The 22,197-nt window shown below is 46.5% G+C and overlaps 1 protein-coding gene across 1 annotated transcript in view; it reads right to left on the bottom strand.

Annotated features, from left to right (window-relative positions):
* MMP24 (matrix metallopeptidase 24) overlaps positions 1-21,872 on the bottom strand; it is a 36,917-nt gene extending 15,045 nt beyond the window's left edge. The window contains exons 1-4 of the mRNA XM_089895429.1: positions 21,672-21,872; positions 10,065-10,243; positions 4,780-4,896; positions 2,800-3,104 (exon numbers count right to left, since the gene is read on the bottom strand). Of these exons, the coding sequence (XP_089751555.1) occupies positions 2,800-3,104; positions 4,780-4,896; positions 10,065-10,243; positions 21,672-21,872 (802 nt within the window). The remainder of the gene's footprint in view (positions 1-2,799; positions 3,105-4,779; positions 4,897-10,064; positions 10,244-21,671) is intronic.
* Positions 21,873-22,197: the final 325 nt, after the last annotated feature.

Here is a 22,197-nt window from a genome sequence, read left to right as displayed (position 1 = left end):
TAAGAAATTATTGCTAATTTTGTCGGGTTGGTCATGATTTTGTGGTTGTGTTAAAGATAATCTGTTAGAGGTATGTAATAGAGTATTTAGAGGTGAGACCTGAGATTTTCCTTAAAATACGTCACCAAAAAACAAAGGGGGTCGGGGAGGGTAGATGAAACAGCACTGACGTAATGTTGATAACTGCTGAAGCAGGGTGATGGGTGCCTGGGGGCGTTCACATTATCATTCTCCCTACTTGGTAAGTTTAAAATTTTCTGTAATGGAAATTTAGAATAGAGAAGAAAGCTAATAAACAAAAAATTCCCGGGAGGCTGCGCTCACGCCCTCGCTGAGTTTATGTGGAAATTAAACGAGATAACATATAGGTGCTCAATCAATCTTGGTTCCTTTCCTCTCCTTCCAAAGGCCGTCCTATGGCAATGGCTGCCTTCCGGTTCCTAGCAGTCTATTGCTGGGGTTATGAGCTGCAACTGGATAGTTCTGCTTGGTTTTCCAGAGCAAAGTCCTGACTCTTTTTTTTCTTTTTCTTTTTTTTTTTCTGAAGTCCTGACTCTTGTCCAAAGAAGACATTAGCTATCTTGGAATTTCTATCCGAATTCTTGGTCATTCATCAGGATGGGGTGGAACAGATGAGAGGGTGCTGGGATGGAGCCCATCCACAGGTCCCAGCTCCTTCCCACACACACCACCAGAAGTTCTCAGGAATTTGAGACTGGTCCAAGGTCTCCACCAGCAAGGAGCAGTTGTGGGAAGTGCACACCCAGGGCTGGGAAAGGCAGGGTAGAGGAGGAATGTCCTTAATAATTCATGTATCTCTATCAGGGCTATGACTGTTATCAGCTAACAGTGCCTGGCACATAACAGTGGCTCAAAAATGTTAGTTCTCCTCTCCTCACGCTTTATCAGTTAGCACAGACAACCATTGGTTGACACTGATCCAAGAATAAGAACAAGATAAAGAATAGGTGTTCAGAAAACCAGGAAACACATCCAAGACATAAGGGAGAGGATTCCTGGGCTGAGGAAATGGAGCTAGATAGGAAAGAAGACCAAAGAAGAGGGTGGGGGACAAAGAGAAATGTAGCAGTTTCATAACTTTGCCTAGGCTGAGCCTTGGCCACATCACCTCCTGAACCACCCTTTGACAGACAGGACAAGAGTCGTGATCCCTGATCCATGCAATGATATGAAATGCTTTTAAGGAGGCAGTCCCCACCTACAGACAGCAGACACAGCCTCAGAGGAAATGGGCCTTTAAAGTCTGCTCTCAGCCTGAAGCATCTCCAAGGAAAAAGAAGGCCTAGTGTTTCCCCAACTTGCCTAAGCTTAAGAATTGGAATTTCCAGGGCAAGGGCCTGGGAATCCATGTTTATAACAAGAACCTGGTTGATTCTTATGATCAGGCAAGTTAGGGAAACTCTGGGGATTAAGACAGTGTTTCTCAAGGTAATGGACGCCTGCCTCAGAAGCACTTGGGGAATTTATGAGACCATGTGCAGATTCCCAGGCCTGAACCCAGAACCAGAGAATCAGAATAGCAAGAGGTTAGGGGCCTGGAGCCTGGAATCTGAATTCTTAAAAAAGGTTTCTAGGTGATTCTGATGTGCCCTGCAGTTGGAGAGCCATGGAAACAGCATGGTAGCAAAGAGTATGGGCTCTGGAATCATCATGTCCGGGTTTGAAAACGTATTTCCCCATTCACCAACTGTGGGACCTTAGTAGGTTACTTACTGTTTCTCTACACCTCAGTTTACCTATCTGTAAAATGGGGATGATAATAACATATACATATTATACAGTATGTGGAAAACACTTGACATGGGCCTTAGAATATTAACATACTAATTCTAATCTATTATAATCTAAAATAGAATTGAATCGAATCCTCTGTCCCTCTTTCCTCCAGAGTCCTACTGCATTTTCTTGGTACTTCTGCTGCATCCTTCAGTACAGTCTGCCTTGCGACAGGGTGACTTATGTATACATCTGTCTCCCCGACTCGACTCTGGACTTCCAAAGGGCAGAGACTGTGTCTTTTTTAAATGTTCAAACACGTGCATCATGTTCCATTAGAGTCGGAAGGGCCTTTAGAAGTCACCTAATCCAGCCCCTCATCTGACAGATGAGGGGACTGAGGGTGAATGATGCGCCCCTCATCACGTGGCCAGTGGTTGAACTACAGTCTGAGCCCTGGCACTGCTGCCTACCAGCTATGCCATCTGAGCCTCAAACTCTTCATCTTAAAAAAGGGCATAATGATGTGCAGTTGCCTACTTACTAAGCGGTTGCCTTGCAGGTAAGCACTGATGAAGAACTCCTGCAACCTGAGGAGCATTGTTACGATTACTGCAGACAGGATGCTAGAGTAATTACGGGGCCTATTATGCACTTGTGAGGTTGACATAAGGGAGAGAGTCTGTCATGTTTTCCCACAGCACGGCCTTTGAAGCCCTCATCAGTCAGGCCACAGCCTACCACTTTCAGCCTTAAGCCTTTTAACCTTTTCCTCCAGCCTCTGATCCATTACTTTACCGTCTTATTCATGGCCTAGACTTTCCTCCTAACTCAGTCCAATTAGACCATTTACTAAGTGATCTGACCCATCTCCCTGGCCCTGGCCCTGATGGATCAACTGTTGAATATTATCAGAGACCACAGTTCCCACCCTCTTAGGGTCTTAGTCCTTGGACAAGAAGCTCTAGAAACCAGGACACTCAACTGTGGTATCCTCCAAGCTCTTCCTCAAGGCTTCTTTCCCTGACAGCCAAGTAACCCCCTGTCCCCTCATGACCTTACCATCGTGGTTGGCATTTCCTAATGTCCATGGCTCGTCTGAATCAAAGTGAGTGTCTCCACCAATCCCTGGGCCAGGGAAGTAGGCATGAGCCAGGAATCCCCCTTCGCCATCAAACGGGGAGCTGTCGCCATGGAAGCCAGAAGCAAAGAAGATCATGATGTCGGCCTCCTTCCGGTCACTTTTGATTTCATGGTAGGGCACCTCTTCAAAGGTCAGCGGGGTCACCTTCTGCCACACATCGAAAGCCTGGCGAATAGCTTTCCGCGTGTCTAACTCACCCACCTTTGGGGTGTAGTTGTGAATGCTGGTGAGAGAGGGGAGGATTGATAGGGAGGAACAGACCAAGAATCAGAGACCAGCAGAGCTAAAAGGAACACCAGAGGCCACGTGGGCCTAGAATTCTGCTGAGGTACCTCAGGGGTTGAGGAAGAGGTTGGGTGGGCAGGGCTCTGGGTCCCCACCCCTGCCTTTTTACTTAGTGTTTTTATATTTGATCTCTGAAAAAGCTTGTGTTGAATTTGTAGAAAAAAGATTAAGTTGTGCATGGCATTTCCTAAATTTTAAGTTTTTCTCCGAATACATAAAAATGTATGTTTATAAAATTTATAAAAACACTTAAACAGGGACTTTTCTGGCGGTGCAGTGGTTAAGACTCCATGCTTCCAATGCAGGGTGCCCGGGTTTGATCCTTGGTCAGGGAACTAGATCTCACATGTCGCAACTAAGAGTTCACATGCCACAACTAAGGAGTCTGCCTGCCGCAACTAAGGAGCCCGCGAGCTGCAGCTAAGACCCAGCACAACCAAATAAATAAATTAAATAAATAAATATTTTTTAAAAACCCACTTAAACAGTGGAGAGTTTAAGTCAAATATCCTGTAAAAAAATCTTTGGCACCAACTACTACTGTTTGTCTACGTAGAAGCTGGTATAGGGTGGTATGTGATTAAATCAGTTATAGGTTTAACTATGTAAGGTTACTGTATCCATATTGCATGGTTCTCCACGATGGAGCATCACTACTTCTTGCTGCTCTGCCCCATGAACACCTGGGGCAAAGACTATTCACCCATTCTACAGGTAAGGAAACTGAAGCCCAGAGAGGTTGCGTGGTAGAAGTTAAGGTTAGAATTGGGTTAGAAGCCACTTCTAACTCTACTCTTGAGGAGACTCTAAGTCTATGCAGTTACTAACCCAGATTCTTCTTAAGTTTCCTCCTCTTGTCAGATTTCTGAAAACATCCTGTTCTGGTCTCTACAGCTTGTGAGCAGGAGAGTCCTTAGCTCAGCCCAAAGGATCTTTGTCTCAGATCATACTCCTGAACCCAGGGATCCACCTGAGATGGAATCAGAGACTTGAGAGGTACAAAACAGGGCCCAGCTGAGCCTGCCCTATGCCTGGCCCTGACCCCACCCCATCTGAATCCTGATGTCTGCGTCTGCTGTGATGGGTTCCTTCATCCCTGCCCTTGGTCGCTGGGCTGACTTGGAGCCTGATCCTGCTTTGCCCAGACAGTCAAGGGATGACAACTGTTGCAATTCAGTTCCCAGCTCTTTATGCTCCTTAAGAAACAACTGGAACTCTGTGCTGGGAATCTCAGCTGAAGTCCATTAATCAGGCTAAGTGGGGAAGGGATCCAGATCAGAGGGAGTGGGGTTTGGCAAGCAGCGATAGGGAGGATGGGTTCAGCCATGGTTCTTTATCCCAGGTGAAAGTTACCGAACATACCCCACTTCCCGTAACTAAAAACTCTAGGAATCTGAACAGAGCATAACTCATGAGCCCCTAAAGGACCAAAGAAACCTGAAGCTGGAGACGTAGCATCCTCTGGACGCTACAAGGAGAACAAAGTCATGGGGTCTCAGAGCCTGGCCCTGATCACAGACCCACCTACAGTGTGAGCCTCAGAAACTCAGGCCGGGAAAAATCAGAGTGAGGGTGGAGCCAAAGCCAAGGAGGAGGAGAGGGAGTTGAGGCACCTGTAGGTGATGTGCTTCTGCCGCCACTTCTGTCCTGTCAGGGCATAGCGCTTGTTTCTCCGCCTGCGGCTCAAGTGCGGGTGATCAGGGACGCCACATCGGGGTTTCTTCATCCACCTGGGCAGAGAGAGGACACACACACACACACACACCAACACTGTGGTCCCTGGACACTCTAGGAAGGCACTGCAGCTCCCCGGTCCCAGGCTGAATGGCAACATGCACACTCAACCCAGACTCTGGGCCCCTGGCTCTGATGGGGTCCCCGAAAGGAACACGATCGACTGCTCGATTCATCACTTCATTCACTCCTAACTGAATATGACGAAGCGCTGCTGCATAAGAGACTGGGAGTCAGAAGACACGGGCTTGCTAGTTCCAGCTCCGTCACTAATCATAGGAGCCCAGGCAAGCGACTGAGTCAATGTGAGCCTCAGTTTCCTCATCGGCAACGTGAGAATTCTAGTTCTCGCTGGTCTTAGCTTGTGGGGAGCCTCCAAGGAGGGAATGCATGCGGAAATGCTCTGTAAATGAAATTAGATCACATCACTCCCTGCTTTAAAACCTCCCAATGATCTCCCCAATCACCTAGAATAAAACTCAAACTCCTCACGTTGGCCCACAGCCCCTGCGTGATCCGCGATCTAACCCCCACCTACGCGTGATGACACCGGCACCCCCTGCTTCCCCACAGGCACTCTGCTCCAGCTCCAGTGGCCTCCCTGCTGTGCCTTGAACATGCTAAGATCATTCAGCTCAGGGTTTTGCATTTGCTGTGTCCTCTGCTTGCCATGCCCTTCTTCACATGGTTTGTTCCCTTACTTCATGAAGGTCTCTGCTCAAATGTCACCCTTTCCAAGAGGACTTCCCTGCCACCCTCTCTAAAATAATTTCCCCCTCCCCATCCCACCTCTATCTGTTTACCCCGCTTAATTTTTCTTTATATCCTTTATCATTGCCTGAAATTACATCATATCTTAGCTTTTTGTTTATTCTTTGTCTCTCTTACCAGGTTCTAACTCCATAAGGACAGGAACCTTGCCTGTATCCCCAGTGCCAGCACAGTGCCTGACTCAGAAGGTGTTCAAGAATGATTTGTTGAATGAATGAATGAGAACTTTCCCATGGTAGAAAGGCATAGCTTGGAAGACAGTAAAGTCTCTTTCACTCCAGGTGTTCAAAAAGTGGCTGAACAGGACTTCCCTGGTGGCACAGTGGTTAAGGGTCCGCCTGCCAACGCAGGGGACACGGGTTCGAGCCCTAGTCTGGGAAGATCCCACATGCTGCGGAGCAACTGAGCCCATGTGCCACAACTACTGAAGCCCGTGCTCCTCAACAAGAGAAACCACCACAATGAGAAGCCTGCGCACCACAATAAAGAGCAGCCTCTGCTCACCGCAACTAGAGAAAGCCCGCGTGCAGCAACGAAGAAGACCCAACACAGCCAAAAATAAAAATAAATAAATAAAAAAGTGGCTGAAAAACTGTAGGACTTGGAGGGTAGTTATCGGCAGCACTTAACTACCCTGTATTGTGATTTGAAATCCATTAGTCTGTTGTCTCTAGTAAATAGTAAATTCTTTGAGGACAGGAACTGTTTTGTGTTCATCGTGTCCTTAGAAGCTAGCCCTGTGCTTGGAACTAAGTAAATCCTGATAACTGTTTGCTGTCAGGTTAGGTTGCATTAGGGAACAGTGAGCCTGGGACTTCATTGGGGATATAAAATAGGGGCCAGGATAGGAGATTTAAAAGATCACGGCTGATTGGAAGGGCCATCCTTGCATTTCATGTCTCTGTGCTGCCCTAATGACCAGCTCACTGAACTATAGATTGAGATCGCTGGGGGAAAAACAGTCTGGCCTTATTTGCAGTTGTTGAAAGCAGTTGCCTTTGGCAATAGAGAGAATAGGAGACAGAGACTATTTTAACCAAATATTAAGGGACTTGAGGGACTTAACCAGGTCTTACTCATTTTGTATGCTTTACATCACCTAGAATGTCCACACTCGGAAATCAATAACAAAAGACAAAATAATAACAATAACATGCATGGGTATAAATGTTGATCATTTTCACAGTGTTCACTTACTTTTTTAAAAAAAAAATAAATTTGATTCTCAAAACAGCTCTGTGAGGTAATCAGAAATGATTGATCCCAATTTTACAGACGAGGGAAAAGGTACAGAGATAAATCGAGTAACTTGCAAACTATAGCAAACTGTGAGGCAGGACTGGGACTTCGTTGAATGAATGAATGAACTATTAATTAATGCAATTTGAGAAACAAAAGCTGGGGCTTTTCTTCTTTATTTTTCTTTTCTGTGCTTAGCACAAGTTTGGGTTAGAGGAACTATGTTTGTTGAATGAATGAAGGAGTGAATAATGTACGATATTTCCCAAGGTAGGCACTCAAAAATAGTATTTTAAAGTGCTAATCTAGCTTCCTTTCACTGACAGTCCCTGGGAAGAGACCCAGGAGGCACCTCCAGGAGGCTGAACTAGACCTGGAAGGGCCCCCAGGGAGGAAACAGGCCCAGAGAGAGGCAGCGATTGCCCAAGGTCACAGAGCTGGAGCCAAAACTAAGGTCTCCAAGTTCTACCCGCAAACACCTTCCGCATCAGGTCTGGGATTAAGTGCGAGCACCTTCCTCCTTCCCAAGCCTCCAAAACAGCGTTCCCCGCCTTCCTACGAAGAGCTGGGGGCAGAGCGGCAAGTGGGAAATGCCATCTTCCTCCCTCAGATCTTTCCCTCTGCCTCCTTCTCTTGCTGCCACCTGCCACTCTCTGAAGCCTGTCCAACAGGCCTGCGGCTTCTGGAACAGAGCGAAACCCAAGGCCAGGTGGTGCCTCAGCAGACACACCAGTGCTCCTGCCCCGGGATGTGCTGCCATGAGCCCTGCACAAAGCCCTCAAAATAACCTCCGCTTTGAAAGGCGGTCAAGCTCTCTTTGACCAGCTGGCTCGTGAGGCCACAGGGCCAAGGAGTCCACTGTACTCACAGCATCGTAGGAGCGGTCAAATGTATTATCTCAGAATTTCACAATCAGAGAATTTGAGGAATAGAAAATGTTCATACAGAATTTTAGTATCATAAAACCCCAGACTCGGACTTCCCTGGTGGCACAGTGGTTAAGAATCTGCCTGCCAGTGCAGGGGACACGGATTCGAGCCCTGGTCTGGGAAGATCCCACATGCCGTGGAGCAACTAAGCCCGTGAGCCACAACTACTGAGCCCGCGCTCTAGAGCCTGCGAGCCACAGCTACTGAGCCTGTGTTCCACAACTACCGAAGCCCGCGTGCCTAGACCCCGTGCTCCACAACAAGAGAAGCCACCACAATGAGAAGCCCACACACCGCAAGGAAGAGTAGCCCCCGCTCGCCACAACTAGAGAGAGCCCGCGCACAGCTACAACGAAGACCCAATGCAGCCAAAAAATAAATTAAAAAAAAAAAAAGAATCCGCCTTCCAATGCAGGGGATGCGGGTTCGATCCCTGGTCGGGGAACTAAGACCCCAAATGTCGTGAGGCAACTAAGCCCACGCACCACAACTACTGAACCCGCGCACCACAACGAAAAATCCCGTATGCCGCAACTAAGACCCGACACAGCCAAAAAACAAAACAAAACAAAAAACCCCCAGACTCACTAAATTTTAAAAGCTTAGAATAATGGAATCTAGAATTTAAAAGTCAAAAATCCAACACTTCCCCCACCCACCCCCGTGTAAATGAACAAGATGAGGCCCAGAGAGATGCTTATCTCAAGGAGTGACTCACCCAAGGGATGGATTGATCCTGGATCCACAATTGGCTAGATTTCCTGTTCTCCACCCACTGACTTCCCTGCATCCTCCCCCAGCCCCGCTCCTTCTTTCCACCTGAGCTCGGGCTCTTGCCCCTCCCCCACTGCTTGGGAAACTCACTCCAGCTCTTGGTCATGCCTTCGTGGCAGCTATGGCTTTTCTTAAACAGCTTTAATAACTTTCATGGCTATTCCTTAAAAATATATATAATATACTCAACTCTCTCCCATCTTAAACAAACAAAAATTCATCCCTCTCTAGCTCCAACCAGGGACTGAACCCCGGCCATGGCAGTGGATGCCCAGAATCCTAACCACTAGGCCATCAGGCAACTCCCACTGATCAGCTTCTTGAAAGTTGTCCCTACCTGTGTCATCTCCACTCCTCACCTCCCCTTCTCCCCACCGCAATCTGACTTTCCTGCCACCACTCCAGGGAGGTTTCAATGGCCAACCTCTTTGTTACTAAACTCAGCAGACACCTTTCAGTCTCCTGTTTGACCACTATGGCAGCCGACCCTGCTGACCATCCCCCTTCACCGCCATGGCATCCCCGCCCTGGGCTTCCTTCACCTCTCAGGCTGCTCCTCCTCGGCTTGTTTTTTTTTTTGCGGTACACGGGCCTCTCACTGCTGTGGCCTCTCCCATTGCGGAGCACAGGCTCTGGACGCGCAGGCTCAGCGTCCATGGCTCACGGGCCCAGCCGCTCCGCGAAATGTGGGATCTTCCCGGACCGGGGCATGAACCCGTGCCCCCTGCATTGGCAGGCGGACTCTCAACCACTGCGCCACCAGGGAAGCCCTCTCGGCTTATTTTGTGAGTTCCATCCCAAGCACTCTTCTCTCCCTCCTCTTTATCCTCTCCCTGAGTATAAAAACCATCCCTGTAGCTTGGCTTACTTGTCATTACCTCCTAAGTATCTCCCTGAACCTCAGTGTTTCCTTCTGAGTTCTAGACCAGTGTAGCTAGATGATGGTGTTTTTCACTAAATGGGGAGCCTCTGGAGGGCAGGGATCAAAGGACCAAGCCCAGTGCCTGGCACACGCAGGCATTCAGCAAATACTTGATAAATGGGAATAGTGGAATAAGACTTGCCAACTCATTATTATTTTAGAGTCTCTGTATCAAGTGAGATGTGGACATCTCAGGAATGCCAGAGGGGTGACTCACAGACCCACAAGTTATTAGTGTCAGAGGAGATTTAAGACCATCTATAACCAAACCCTTTATTGTGCTGATAAGGAAACTGAGACCCAGAAGGGTTAAGAGTCTTGTCCAAGGTCACACAGCAAGTTTACGGCAGAGCACATCCCCAGCTCACATAGGAAAGGGCACCTCGGGGTACTCCCTCCCAGGATGACACTGCAGGGGTAAAAGATAGGAAGGTAGGATGGGCATGGTATACAGATGAGGCCATGACAAATGTGAACCCAAATGTAAGTCTGGAAAGTTCAGAGGCACAATGTCCTATGCAAATCTTACTCGATTGTTGTCTGATCCAACACACCGGTGACTGGGATCCCGTAAAACTGCTGCATAGTGGCGACTGCTGACTGTAAGGCCTTCCCTGAGTGCAACGCAGATGCCCGTGAGTCATAGGGCAGCAGATAGCCGTATGACTTTAACCAGTTCTGAAAGACATGTGAAAAGAAAAGGATGCATTACGCGAGAGAAGGCTCTGTTCTACCTGGGCAGAGATTTGCCCTTGAAACCAGGGATCGTTTTACCTGAGGGACTTATGGACTCAGCCTCTGATTCCTGCCTCCTTCATTCCCTCCTGCAGACACTGTCAAATTAACCTCCAGAAAACCCAGCTCTTGTTGGCTGACTCTTCTGCTCTAAAACTTTCACTGGATCTCTACTGGCTGCAGAATAAAGATTAAATTGCATTCCAGGCTTTCCAGTACCCTGCCTCTTTACCATGTAGGTGTTTTCCACTGATATATGACTACACATGCAAGAGCACCAGAACAGTTCATTCTCGGAAGCAGACTGGCCTGATAAAACGCTGTGCCACCCAGAAACTCACTGTGTCCAAAGGCAGTCTGCTGAAGAATCATGTTGTAGAATATTAGTAGGCATGAGATTATCTGTGGTCTTTATTGCTGATCCCTCCAAAAGAGCAAGCCATTATAAATAAACATAAACAAAATAAGCAAAACAATGTATTATTTAATTTAAATATGAGTACACAAATATATGCACAGAAAAAAGCCTAGAAGGGCGCACATAACATAATAATAGTATGGTTATGTAAGAGAATTCTTTGTTTTTAGGGAATACATGCTGAAGTATTTCAGCTTACATAACGGTGCACAATGTCTGCAACTTTTTCTTCAACAGAATCAGGGGAAAAATAGAGAGAAAGAGGGAGAGGAGAGAGAGGGAGAAAAAAAACCCCACAAATATAGTTAAATGTTAGGAGTTGGGGAATGTGGGTGAAACGTATTCAGGAATTCTTTGTCCTATTCTTGAAAACTTTTCTGGAAGTCTAAAATAATGTCAAAATTTTTTTCAGTAAAAAAAGAATTAATTTGAATATCCTTTGTTATAATATCTTGGGGGACTTTTTTCTGTGCTTTTCTAAATTTTATGCATGGAGTCATTTTTTTTAAAGAAGGAGAAAAACTTTAAAAGGGCAAAAGAGTCTGAAAGTAGCTTGGATGAAGAAGCTCAAACAAACAATGAATCTGAAGGACAGCAAAGTAAAGATGATTATTTCCACCAACAAGCATGAGGGATGGAAACAGAAGAAATCAGAAGAAATCACAGCACCAGGAAATATCTGTGGCACCAATTGGAAAATGGGGGAAATATCCACATATCTATGGAATCCGCAAGCATGTCCTATAAGGAGCACACCTACACACTGGTCTCTAAACCACACAGGACCTGCTGCTCTTCCTCAGAGGATTATCTTGAACATCAAGTAAGCTAATGAAGCAGAAAGATCTTAGGAAGCTGGCTTATATCCTTCCCATCTATAGTTTTGTTTCTTGTTTCTATATGAACAGTCTTATTGTGGACGCATCTGTTACAAGTCAAATCAAACCATTTTGGGAAGGAGGCAGACCAGAAACTATAAACAAGTTGTTATTTATTTCATCCCAGGTGGCTATCACATCTTTACTGCCTTGTGATGAAATCCATCTGACTGAGTAAAAACAGAAGAGTCATGGGACTTCCCTGGTGGTACAGTGGTTAAGGCTCCACGCTCCCAGTGCAGGGGGCCTGGGTTCAATCCCTGGCCTGGGAAATAGATCCCACATGCATGTCACAACTAAGAGTTTGCATGCCACAACTAAGGAGCCTGCCTGCTGCAGCTAAGGAGCCCATGAGCTGCAACTAAGGAGCTTGCCTGCCACAACTGAGACTCAACCAACCAAATACATAAATAAATAAATATTTTTAAAAAACCCAAAAACAAAACAGTCAGAATAATAAAGTCTTAAAACATCCACAAGAGAGTGACAACCTTACCTCTTTCATGTTTGAGATCCAAAACCTGTTTTTCATTCTAAATTTTGGCACAGGATTTCAATACTTCTTGCACTTTCCCAAACTTTGAATCTCTTTCATGCCTTTGTATGTTTCCCCCATCTGCCTGGCATATTTCTTTTTTTTTTTTTCCTAAAATTGACCATTGTAACCATTTTATTTAGTTTTTTGAAATGCTTTATTCATTTATTTATGGCTGTGTTTGGTCTTCGTTGCTGCACGCAGGCTTTCTCTAGTTGCGGCAAGCGGGGGCTACTCTTCATTGCAGTGCGCATGCTTCTCATTGCAGTGGCTTCTCTTGTGGAGCACGGGCTCTAGGCACGCGGGCTTCAGTAGTTGTGGCATGCGGGCTCAGTAGTTGTGTCTCTCAGGCTCTAGAGCACGGGCTCAGTAGTTGTGGCGCACATGCTTAGTTGCTCCGCGGCATGTGGGATCTTCCCGGACCAGGGCTTGCACCCTTGTTCCCTGCATTGGCAGGCGGATTCTTAACCACTGTGCCATCAGAGAAGTCCCTATGCCTGGCATATTTCTAAGTTTGGCAAAAATCTTTCATTATTTTAAGGTTCAGTCCATAAATTACTCCCTCTGAAAGACTTGTCTCACTCCTCAGCCTGTTATTTTCGTCCTCTTCTGTGCTCCCTAAATCCCCTGTTACAGATGGTATCGCTCTTATAATATTGGGCTCTAATCATTACTTTATGTATCAGACTCTGAGCTCTGAGTTCCTCCAGGGAAGGGTCTGTGTTTTAATCATCTCTCTATATCCGGTGCCCAGGAAGTGCCTGACAAAGTAGCTGATCATTGTCTCCATTCAACAAACATTACTGGGCACTGACTACCTGCTGGGCACTGTGCATGGCTCTGGGGATACAACGATGAATAAGGAGCTCACAGACCAACAAGTAAACCTCTCTCTATATCCGGTGCCCAGGAAGTGCCTGACAAAGTAGCTGATCATTGTCTCCATTCAACAAACATTACTGGGCACTGACTACCTGCTGGGCACTGTGCATGGCTCTGGGGATACAACGATGAATAAGGAGCTCACAGACCAACAAGTAAACCTCTCTCTATATCCGGTGCCCAGGAAGTGCCTGACAAAGTAGCTGATCATTGTCTCCATTCAACAAACATTACTGGGCACTGACTACCTGCTGGGCACTGTGCATGGCTCTGGGGATACAACGATGAATAAGGAGCTCACAGACCAACAAGTAAACCCACCATGAAAATACAGCACTAACAATCAGGTGTGTAGAGGGTTCCATGGGAGAGCGAAGGTGGGTGGCCTTATCCACATAGAGGGGTGGAGATGGGGAGCAAGGGGGAACTCAGGGGAGGCTTCCAGGTGGAGCTAAGTCTTGAAGGATTGCACAGCATGTGCAATTGCCTGGAGGTGTTGGGATGCATAGCACATTCTGAGCAGTATTTAAAATGGCTGGAACTTGCGGGAGAGGAGTGTGGTGATGAGTGGAGAGGATTGGAAAGGAGGGGAGTGGGGAGAGATGATTTGCCATTAATTATCTGTTCACAAAGTGGGCAACTTACAGAGAATCACTTGTGACTTGACTGTGGTCTCGGATCAGCCAAAAAGCTCATTTAAAGCATCTGGAAATGGACATGATAGGGCAACTGACAAGGTACCTGTCTATTCATCCAGCTCCAGTTTCTATTCCCAGGTCAGTTATGTCATCAAAGCATTAAGTTCCTGCACAGTATTCCTCAGCCCCTCCCAGCCAGCATGCCACATTCCGTTCTTTCTTTACAGAAACTTCAATGAAGAATTGTTGGGTTGAATAAACAGGGAGGTATAGTGGGAAAGAGGTGCACGGTCCTGAGATGGAATCCCGGCTTCACCACTTGCCAGCTGTGTGACTTTGGACAAACTGAGCTTCAGTTTCCTTCTTTGTAAAATGTAAACAATGACCTTCCTCCACAGGATTGCTGTTAAGATGAAATGATCAAATGTACCTGACATATAATCACTCAAAAGTGATTCGTTTGTTATCCCTTTGGATGGTGTCTCTGTTACCTTTTGTAAAATCAACGTGGAAAACATGGTCTTTGACTCCTTCCCTGTCTTTTGAAATCTAGTCATCCTGCCCTCCCCCTGGACCAAGAGCCAGTCCTCGTGGGTCCTATGGAGGGTAGTGCATCTGTCACAGTCAAGTCTACCTGCTCTCGGATGACCTATGGGCATGAACATCTCTCACACGGCACTGGGAACACTGCATTCAGAGAGATGACAGCCAACTTGAATTGTTCTCTTCGCCCTGTCGCTCAGCTTTATTGGGACCAAACACAATCACTTTCTATCAAGCTTTAGCTTGAGGAAAATGGTTTCCCTACAGGAGATTCTGCATACTTTCTGGTTTCAGAAAATGCACACTGGGTAACCCAGTGGTTTTCCATTTTTGGCCTTTCTGCCAGAAATCTTTCAGTCAAATTTATAGCATAAGTGTTGAACACGGTGATGCTTGGAAGTAGCTATTACTTTTTTCATCTTTCCAACCACCAAGTTATGTTTCATCCTTAAAAATCTTACTTAAAAACATTGCTTCACTCTGTAAACTGCCTCAAACCCTTCCAAAAAGAGGTGTGGTACAAACTAAAATCCAATACCTCCCTATCTGTGGACTCAGTTCTCTTAAAATCCAATTAGGATGAATTACAGCATTTGGGAAATGGCTGGGGAACTTTCGACAGATAATTCTGACAAACCAGTCAACCGACCGAGTATTTTTTGAGCACCTACCTCCAAGCTAGTATGGAATTTAAGGATCTTCTTCCCTCCTGCCCTCATTACTACGTATGGTAGGAGATAAGGAACAGGGAATTTTTGGCATAAACTCTCTTCAGCCTTCTAAAACTTTGGGGAATTGAAAGTAGCTCCTCCTCTGTAAAGGGCAACCTGGTTTACCCAGCTCTTTTTTTCAGATACTCAAGCAAGGAGCATCTCAAAGCCAATCAGGATCCATTATGAAGTTCTCAGCAGTGCCAGGAGTTAGGATCTAAGGACTCAGGTCTTAGGCAAATGTCTAGTTCAGGGCCAAACATTGGAATGGATCAGCCTTCTCTGGGTTCTGCTTCCCTCCCAAGTTCACTGGGAGCTCAGGGGCAGACCCTTAAGAGGGGAAATGGGAGGGGGAAGAACTGGTCAAAGGACAGCTCTAAGCCAGGGAGTGCGTGTGTGTGTGCGCGTGCGAGTGTGTGTGTGTGTGTGTGTGTGTGTGTGTTACAGGGTGGGAGGCTAAGGACTATGCATTAGGGACCAGACAGTTCCAACTTCTGCTGTTTAACCCTGTCTCTGCCATTCACCTGCTCTGTGACCCAGGCAATACTCTGACTTCTCTGAGCAGAAGCTCCTAATGTTGAAGGAAGTCTTCTACACTCCAGTAGTCCCAAGTCCAGAACATTCCCTGCCCTTTCACACTTCCAGGCTGTTCCTGCTGCCAACAGAGCCCATTCTCTTTATGCATGTTAGCAAACTCATCCTTCAAAATCTAGCTGAAATGTCACCTCCTTTGGAAAACCTTCCTTAACTCTCCCTGGCAGAGCTAGGGGGCACCCTCTTTACTCCTGCAGTGCTTACTTCTCTAAACGTTGCTCTAAACGTAACTACCATGGTGTATCACACCTGTTGGTTGATATGTTTTCCCCACTAGATTGAGTTCCCAAGGAGCAGAGACTGTCATATTTATTTTTATATCTGCTACAGTACTTAGCACAGTGCCTGGCATAATAAATAATCACTGAATGAATGAGTGAGTGAAGGAAGGAATGAATGAGTGAACAAACAGCTGGTCTAGGAGGTACTGTCTGGGTACCAACGAAGGGATTTCATCTTGGGAAGGTTTAATGAGTCATACACAATGAAAGCACCAAACACAATCCTTGGTATCTATTAGGGACTGAAAAAACCGTTTTTGCTGAAATTCAATCTTTTGTGGTTTGACTTCTTTGCCTGATGAGGCAAGAGGCTCCATTGTCCCATTTGAAAAAAGATAAAATCCACTAAAGGAAAAAAAAAAAAGCCCCATTCAGTTTTAAACAGAATGACCTACCTTTCATCTTTTTACACCTGGATCCATTAATCAATCACCAGCCGTGTCAGAATTCTAACCTTTACAGCTCAGTTAACCAACTCTAAGATGTCTGTCACCCTTTAAGTGCTGGAAAAGGTGTAAACCCAGAGGAAAGTGAGAAAGATCTCAGAGTGCGAGCAGGGACCAAAATAGCTGGGCTGAACCGAAGATGGAGAGACTACCAACAGCACCGCGTGATTGGTCCGCTGCCCAGAAGGCGGGATTTTGGTTCCCGAGAAGCCGAAGCTGAGATGTTTAGCTGCAGTGGCAGGCAAAGGAGAGAGCGGAGAATAACAAGGAGAAAAAAAGTGGCCCGAAGAGGGAAGAGAGCGGCAGACAGCAGAGGCGGTGGTGAGATTAGAAGTGTCAATGGAGGCGGCAAGTAGCAGATCAACTGGTGTGCTGCCGTTTGCTCTTGGAAAACAGATATGGCCATGGGGGAGGAGAGAGATGGATCGGTCAAAACAGCGTCTCCTGGGGCTGTTCAGGAGCATTGCATCTGGTTGGATGTGAACCCAAACCATACTGTAGAGGCCTGGAGAAGGAGCAGGGGAATGATTAGGATCTGGTGTTTGGTCAGGAATCCAGTGGGTCTGAAGGTAATGTCAGAAAGGCCAGAGGCAAGTCTACAAAGAAGGGACAGGCAGGAAGGTGTTAAATTTGGAAGCATGGGCTGGAATGAGAAAGAAAGAATCAAAGATCTTGATCAAAGAGTTTGGGCAGCTGAGGCCATAATCTAGGGTGACAATGTGAGTAACAGGAACAAGGCATCGACCTCAACATGCATGGGAAGTCCAAGTCCAGTTCTAGAGGGACAGCGACAAGCTAGAGCATGACTAAGGGAGAGTGGCCAGGAGAGTGAGGGAGTCATTCATAGGAACCATAGCCCACGAGGAAAGATAAGGGATGTTTAGGCTGGAGAAGGGAGGACTGCAGGGGACGTGACTGTCTTCAAAAAGCCAAATGGCTATGGATGAAGGAGACTGGCAGACAGCCAAGCTAAGACCAACACAGGAGATCACAGGACATAGATCTTGACTCACTCAAATAAACAGCTTTTTAACAGAGATGTTCTAATTATAGTAACAAGGATATAGCTACTATTATTAGAACTCCTACTATATACCTGGCACTGTGCCAGGCAGTCTAGACTGCAACGACCCCACAAGGTAGGAATTATGATCCCCAATTTGCAGTTGAAGAAACTGAGGTTCAGAAAGGTTAAATAATCATCCAGAGCCACAAAGCTAGTAAGTAGCAGGATTCAAACCCAGTTTTCTCTGAAACCAGGCATTTCACACTGTCAGACCACTGGACAGGCATCCCTTTCCCCTCGCAGGACTTTCTATAGCTCACACTCCTTTCTGTACCTTATCTCAGATCACCGTGAGCTCAATACCCTTCTGCTGTGATTCCTACGCCAGGCTTCAGCACCACCCCCCACCCAGTTATCAAACCAGAAGCTTCATATGACACACGTCTCCCCACTCTCCTTGGTCCACATTGTCTTTTACCAAAGAACTATAGGCTCTACCTCCTAAACATCGAATCTGTTTCTGTCTATTCATTCAATAAGTATTTATTGAGGACCTACTACGATGTCCAGGCACTGTGCGCTGGGCTCTGGGATAGAACATCGAACAAAAACACTCTCCATACTTTCTAGCTACAGTCTAATGGACGAACCATTTTGCAATAAGTGCTATAAAAAATAAAGTAGGGTAAGGGGATGGAGAGTGATGGGACAACTTTTTTATTGAGAATGGTCAGGGGATGTCTCTGAGGAAGTCATATCTGAGCAAGAGACCTGAAGGAGGTGAGGGAGTTCCAGGAAGAGGGAACAGAAAGTGTAAATACCCTGAGGCAGCTTCAAAGTCTTCCCATCAAGAGCTTTTGAGGGAGGGGGAAACCGGAGGTATTAGTCAAAGGGTACAAAATTTCAGTTACACGAGATTAATAAGTCCTGGAGAGCTACTGTACAGCATAGTGCCCATAGTCAACAATACTGTATTATACGCTTAAAACATTTGCTAAAAGGGCAGACATTAAGTTCTTAGCACAAGGTGATGATGATAGAAATAAAGAGGGCAGGAGGAAACTTTTGGAGGGGATGGATTTGTTTATGGCATAGATTGTGGTGATGGTTTCACAGGTGTAGACTTAGCTCCAAACTCATTAAGTTGTACGCAGTAAATATGTGAAGCTTTTTGTATGTCAATTATACCTCAATAAAGTAGTTTTTAAAAAACCAAGAGGCTTTATGATATGGTCCCTGACTACCTCTGCAGCCTCCTTTACCACTCCCCACCTAGCACTCTGTGTTCTAGTGTGTTCTAATTCTTCCAGACCCTGACATACATAGTTCCTTCTGTCTAGATCACGTTCCTCTCTCTTTTTCTGGGGAAGCCTTCCTTGACCCCTTAACTCAGGAGTTCCTTCTACATCCCTGGTCAGTACCCATCCTTTTCCTTATCACAATTCTTATCACACAGTGTTGCAATGGAATCGCTTGTCTCCTCTGCTTGACTACACAATGCCCGAGGGCAGGGCCCATAGTCTTGTCTTCTTCACTATTGTATCCCCACACCTAGCACAGGGCCAGCATAGATACCTCTTTATTGAATAAAACAAGTTGAAGTGCTCAGGGAGAGGATGAGTCATTGCTGGTCAAAATTTGCTATAGAACAGTGTTTCTCAATCCCGGCACTACTGGTATTTTGGGCCAGATAATTCTGTTGTAGCAGGGCTGTCCGGTGCATGTAGGACATTTAGCAGCATCCCTGACTTCTACAACAAGATGCCAACAGCACCACCCCCTCAGCTGTGACAACCAGAAATGTCTCCATTGGCCAAATAGTTCCCTCAACGGTGGGCAAAATTGTCCTATGTGGAGAACCACTGTTATAAAGGGATTCCCATATAGGGCTGCCTTGAATATTCTCTAAGGGTCCTTTCAACCCTAAATTCTGCACTAGGCATTTAGGGAAAGCACTAGGCATTCAGTCGATAGCCTCCTAGGATGGGGCTCAGAAGGAGAGCTGGTTTCCTTATCTGAGCAGGTGGACATGAATGGTAGTGAGGTGTGGAGAGCAGTGAGGAGCGAGGCAGCTTGAGAGGACATTTAGGGTATGGTTAAGAGTACACGCTCTGGAGACACACCGTGCTGGGCTCAAATCCTAACTCTCCCATTTACTTGTTACACAACCCTCAGCAAATTATTCAGCCTCGCTACTGCTCACATCAAGCTCCATCTGCATGATGTCCTTAGCATGTGCCCCATGGAGTGGTTGTAAAGATTAAATAACATAATACGTGGTATTGAGCGCTCAGTAAAAGATAGCAATAATAATGGCTGTTATTTTCCTGATAGGTGACAAACAACTCTAAAGCCCTCACTGCCCTGCAGCCCCAAACACTGAGGCTGTGTTTCTCACTGGGCAGTCCTTGTGCATCATGGGCTGTCAGCATCACCTCATCCAATGAACTTGTTAAAAGCATGTATTCCCAAACGTGAATTTAGACCTAAAAATCCGACCCTCTGAGGTTGGGAACTGGGAATCTGCGTGTTTTTTTTTTTTTGCGGTACACGGGCCTCTCACTGTTGTGGCCTCTCCCATTGCGGAACACAGGCTCCGGACGCGCAGGCTCAGTGCCCATGGCTCACGGGCCAGCCGCTCCGCGGCATGTGGGATCTTCCTGAACTGGGGCACGAACCGGTGTCCCCTGCTTCGGCAGGCAGACTCTCAACCACTGCGCCACCAGGGAAGCCTGGAATCTGCGTTTTTAAAAAGAGAGCACCTAAAGTGATTCTGTTGCCTACTAAAGTTTGAGAACCACTGCAGTAAGGACGGCTGGGAGTTGATGACCCTGTGCCACGAAGAATGGGCATGTTGTGTTCAGTATCACCTCTGATTTGCTAGGACAGGAAGCATGTTGCCATTTAGGAAAGCCTTCTATTAAAGTTGGCTCAAAAGCCAGCCCCTGCCCTCTGTGCCTTGGCTCTGCTCTCATCCCTGGGTCCTTCACCTGCCTGTCTCCTCAGCCAGCCCTTACAAGTGGGTTTTGGCCTCAGTTTCCCTGGCTGGCACTCAGGTCCTAAACTGAGATTGTAAGGACGCTAATCTGTTTCTCAGGACCTCAGGTTCCCTGCCTGGTTCTCAGTGTCCTCCGGAGAGTGAGACTCTAGTCCCTACACACCTGGGAGCTGAGTGAGGTTGTATCTGAAAAGACAGGTCACTTGGGACCCAGATGCTACCGCATGCCAAATATTACTTAACTCTGCTCCTTCCAGCTGAGTGTCCTTGGGCAAATGACCTAACTTCTTTAAGCCATCATTTTTATTCATCCGTTACACAGAGGATATTAAAAGAAGGGTTGTTAGGAGGATTCAGTAAGATGATGATTCAGTAAGATTCAGTACTAGCTGAAATTATGGCCCTTCAAAGATGTCCACATCCTAATTCCCGAAACCTGCTATGTTGCCTTACATGGCAAAGGAGACTTTACAGGTATGATTAAGCTAAGGATCTTCAGGTGCGGAGATTAGCCTGGCTCATCCAGGTGGTCTCAGTGCAATCACAACGGTCCTTATAAGAGGGAGGAAGGACATCAGAGTCAGAGATGGAGACGTCAAGACAGAAGCAGATGTCAGAGTAATGCCATTGTCGAAAGGGGGCCACAAGCCAAGGAATGCGGGCGGCCTCTAGAAGCTGGAAAAGGCAAGGTACGAATTCTCCCCTGCAGCCTCAAGAAATAATGCAGCCCTGCTGACACCTTGATTTTACTCCCTTTAGTTCCATTTCAAACTTCAGACTTAAGATAATATTAAATAAGAACTAATAAATTTCAGAACTGTAAGAAAATAAATTTGTATTGTTATAGGCCCCCAAGCTTGTGGTAATTTGTTTCAGTAGCAGTGAGAAGCTAATAGATGAATGCAAAGCATTTAGCAGATCCTGGCACATAGTAAGCCCTCTCACAATGTTATTGTCTGTATTTTAATCCCACGCTCTTCAGCAGTACATGGACCACCACCTTTGGTCATTACTGCTGGACCGAATCACTGTGTCCTTTGGTGACTCCTCAGAAATCAGCCTTATCACTGTGGCGGTTCCCTCCAACTCCTGTCCCACCAGCAGCCCACTTCCTCCTCCACCCACGGAACTGAGGCCTCAGCCTTGCTGCTGAACCCACCTGAGTTATAACTGATTTTTTAAAACTTCAAACGTGAAGGCCTAACCATGGAGGTATCTAGAAAATGCACTCACCAACAAATACTTAGGGATCATCTAATTTAACACGCTTATTTTGCGCAAGAGAAAAATAAAACTTAGCGAGAAATGACTTATCCAAAGTCACAGAGCAAGTTAGTGGAGGAGCTGAAAACAGAGGCTAGTGTCCCTGCCTCCCAGGGAGGGTTCTCTCTGCCATGCTACACCCTCCACGCTAGCTCTGGTTTGCCTCCAAAGGCTGTGTCTTTTTAAATTTTTCGTCTTTTCCCACTCACAGCCAGTCTAAAAAGGGCCCTCAGGATCGCCCACAAATCCCAACTTAGCTTCTTGACAAACACCTTAATGGCACGGCATTGCCTCTTGGCTGCCACCATCTCTCGAGTGGGTGGAAAGTGCACCAGCGGGAATTCCCTGGCGCTCTGCACAGTGTCCTTGGCCCACTCCCAGGAGGCCACCACAAGCCAGACAATCACCATGCCCAGGGAGGTGGCACATTTGGGGTTTTGGATCAGTCAGACACTGGGATGTCTGAGTTTCCCAATTCTGGGAAGACTTCCTCCCATGGCCAGGAGGGTAGCCGTGCGCACATTCACTCTCTGAGGAGCGAGGCGCCTTAGTCTTCCTTGCCCTTTCCAGTGCCTTCCTGCAAATCTGCCATCATTTTCTGTCTGATGGGGCTTAACTTATTGATGAGTTTTAGAAAAGGGAAGAAGGAAGACAGAGACCGTGGTCAGGCCTTAGTTTCTCAACTGAAATAGGCAGATGGCTGAAGTAGATAACCTCTAAGTAATTATATAAAGT

This window comes from Delphinapterus leucas, chromosome 15 (genome assembly GCF_059928025.1).
Source record: "Delphinapterus leucas isolate spDelLeu-1000000601 "Yukka" chromosome 15, BTC_Dleu_Yukka2, whole genome shotgun sequence".
Classification (NCBI taxonomy): domain Eukaryota; kingdom Metazoa; phylum Chordata; class Mammalia; order Artiodactyla; family Monodontidae; genus Delphinapterus; species Delphinapterus leucas.
Note: the sequence above shows the minus strand (reverse complement) of the source record. Positions and strands in the feature narration are given on the sequence as shown.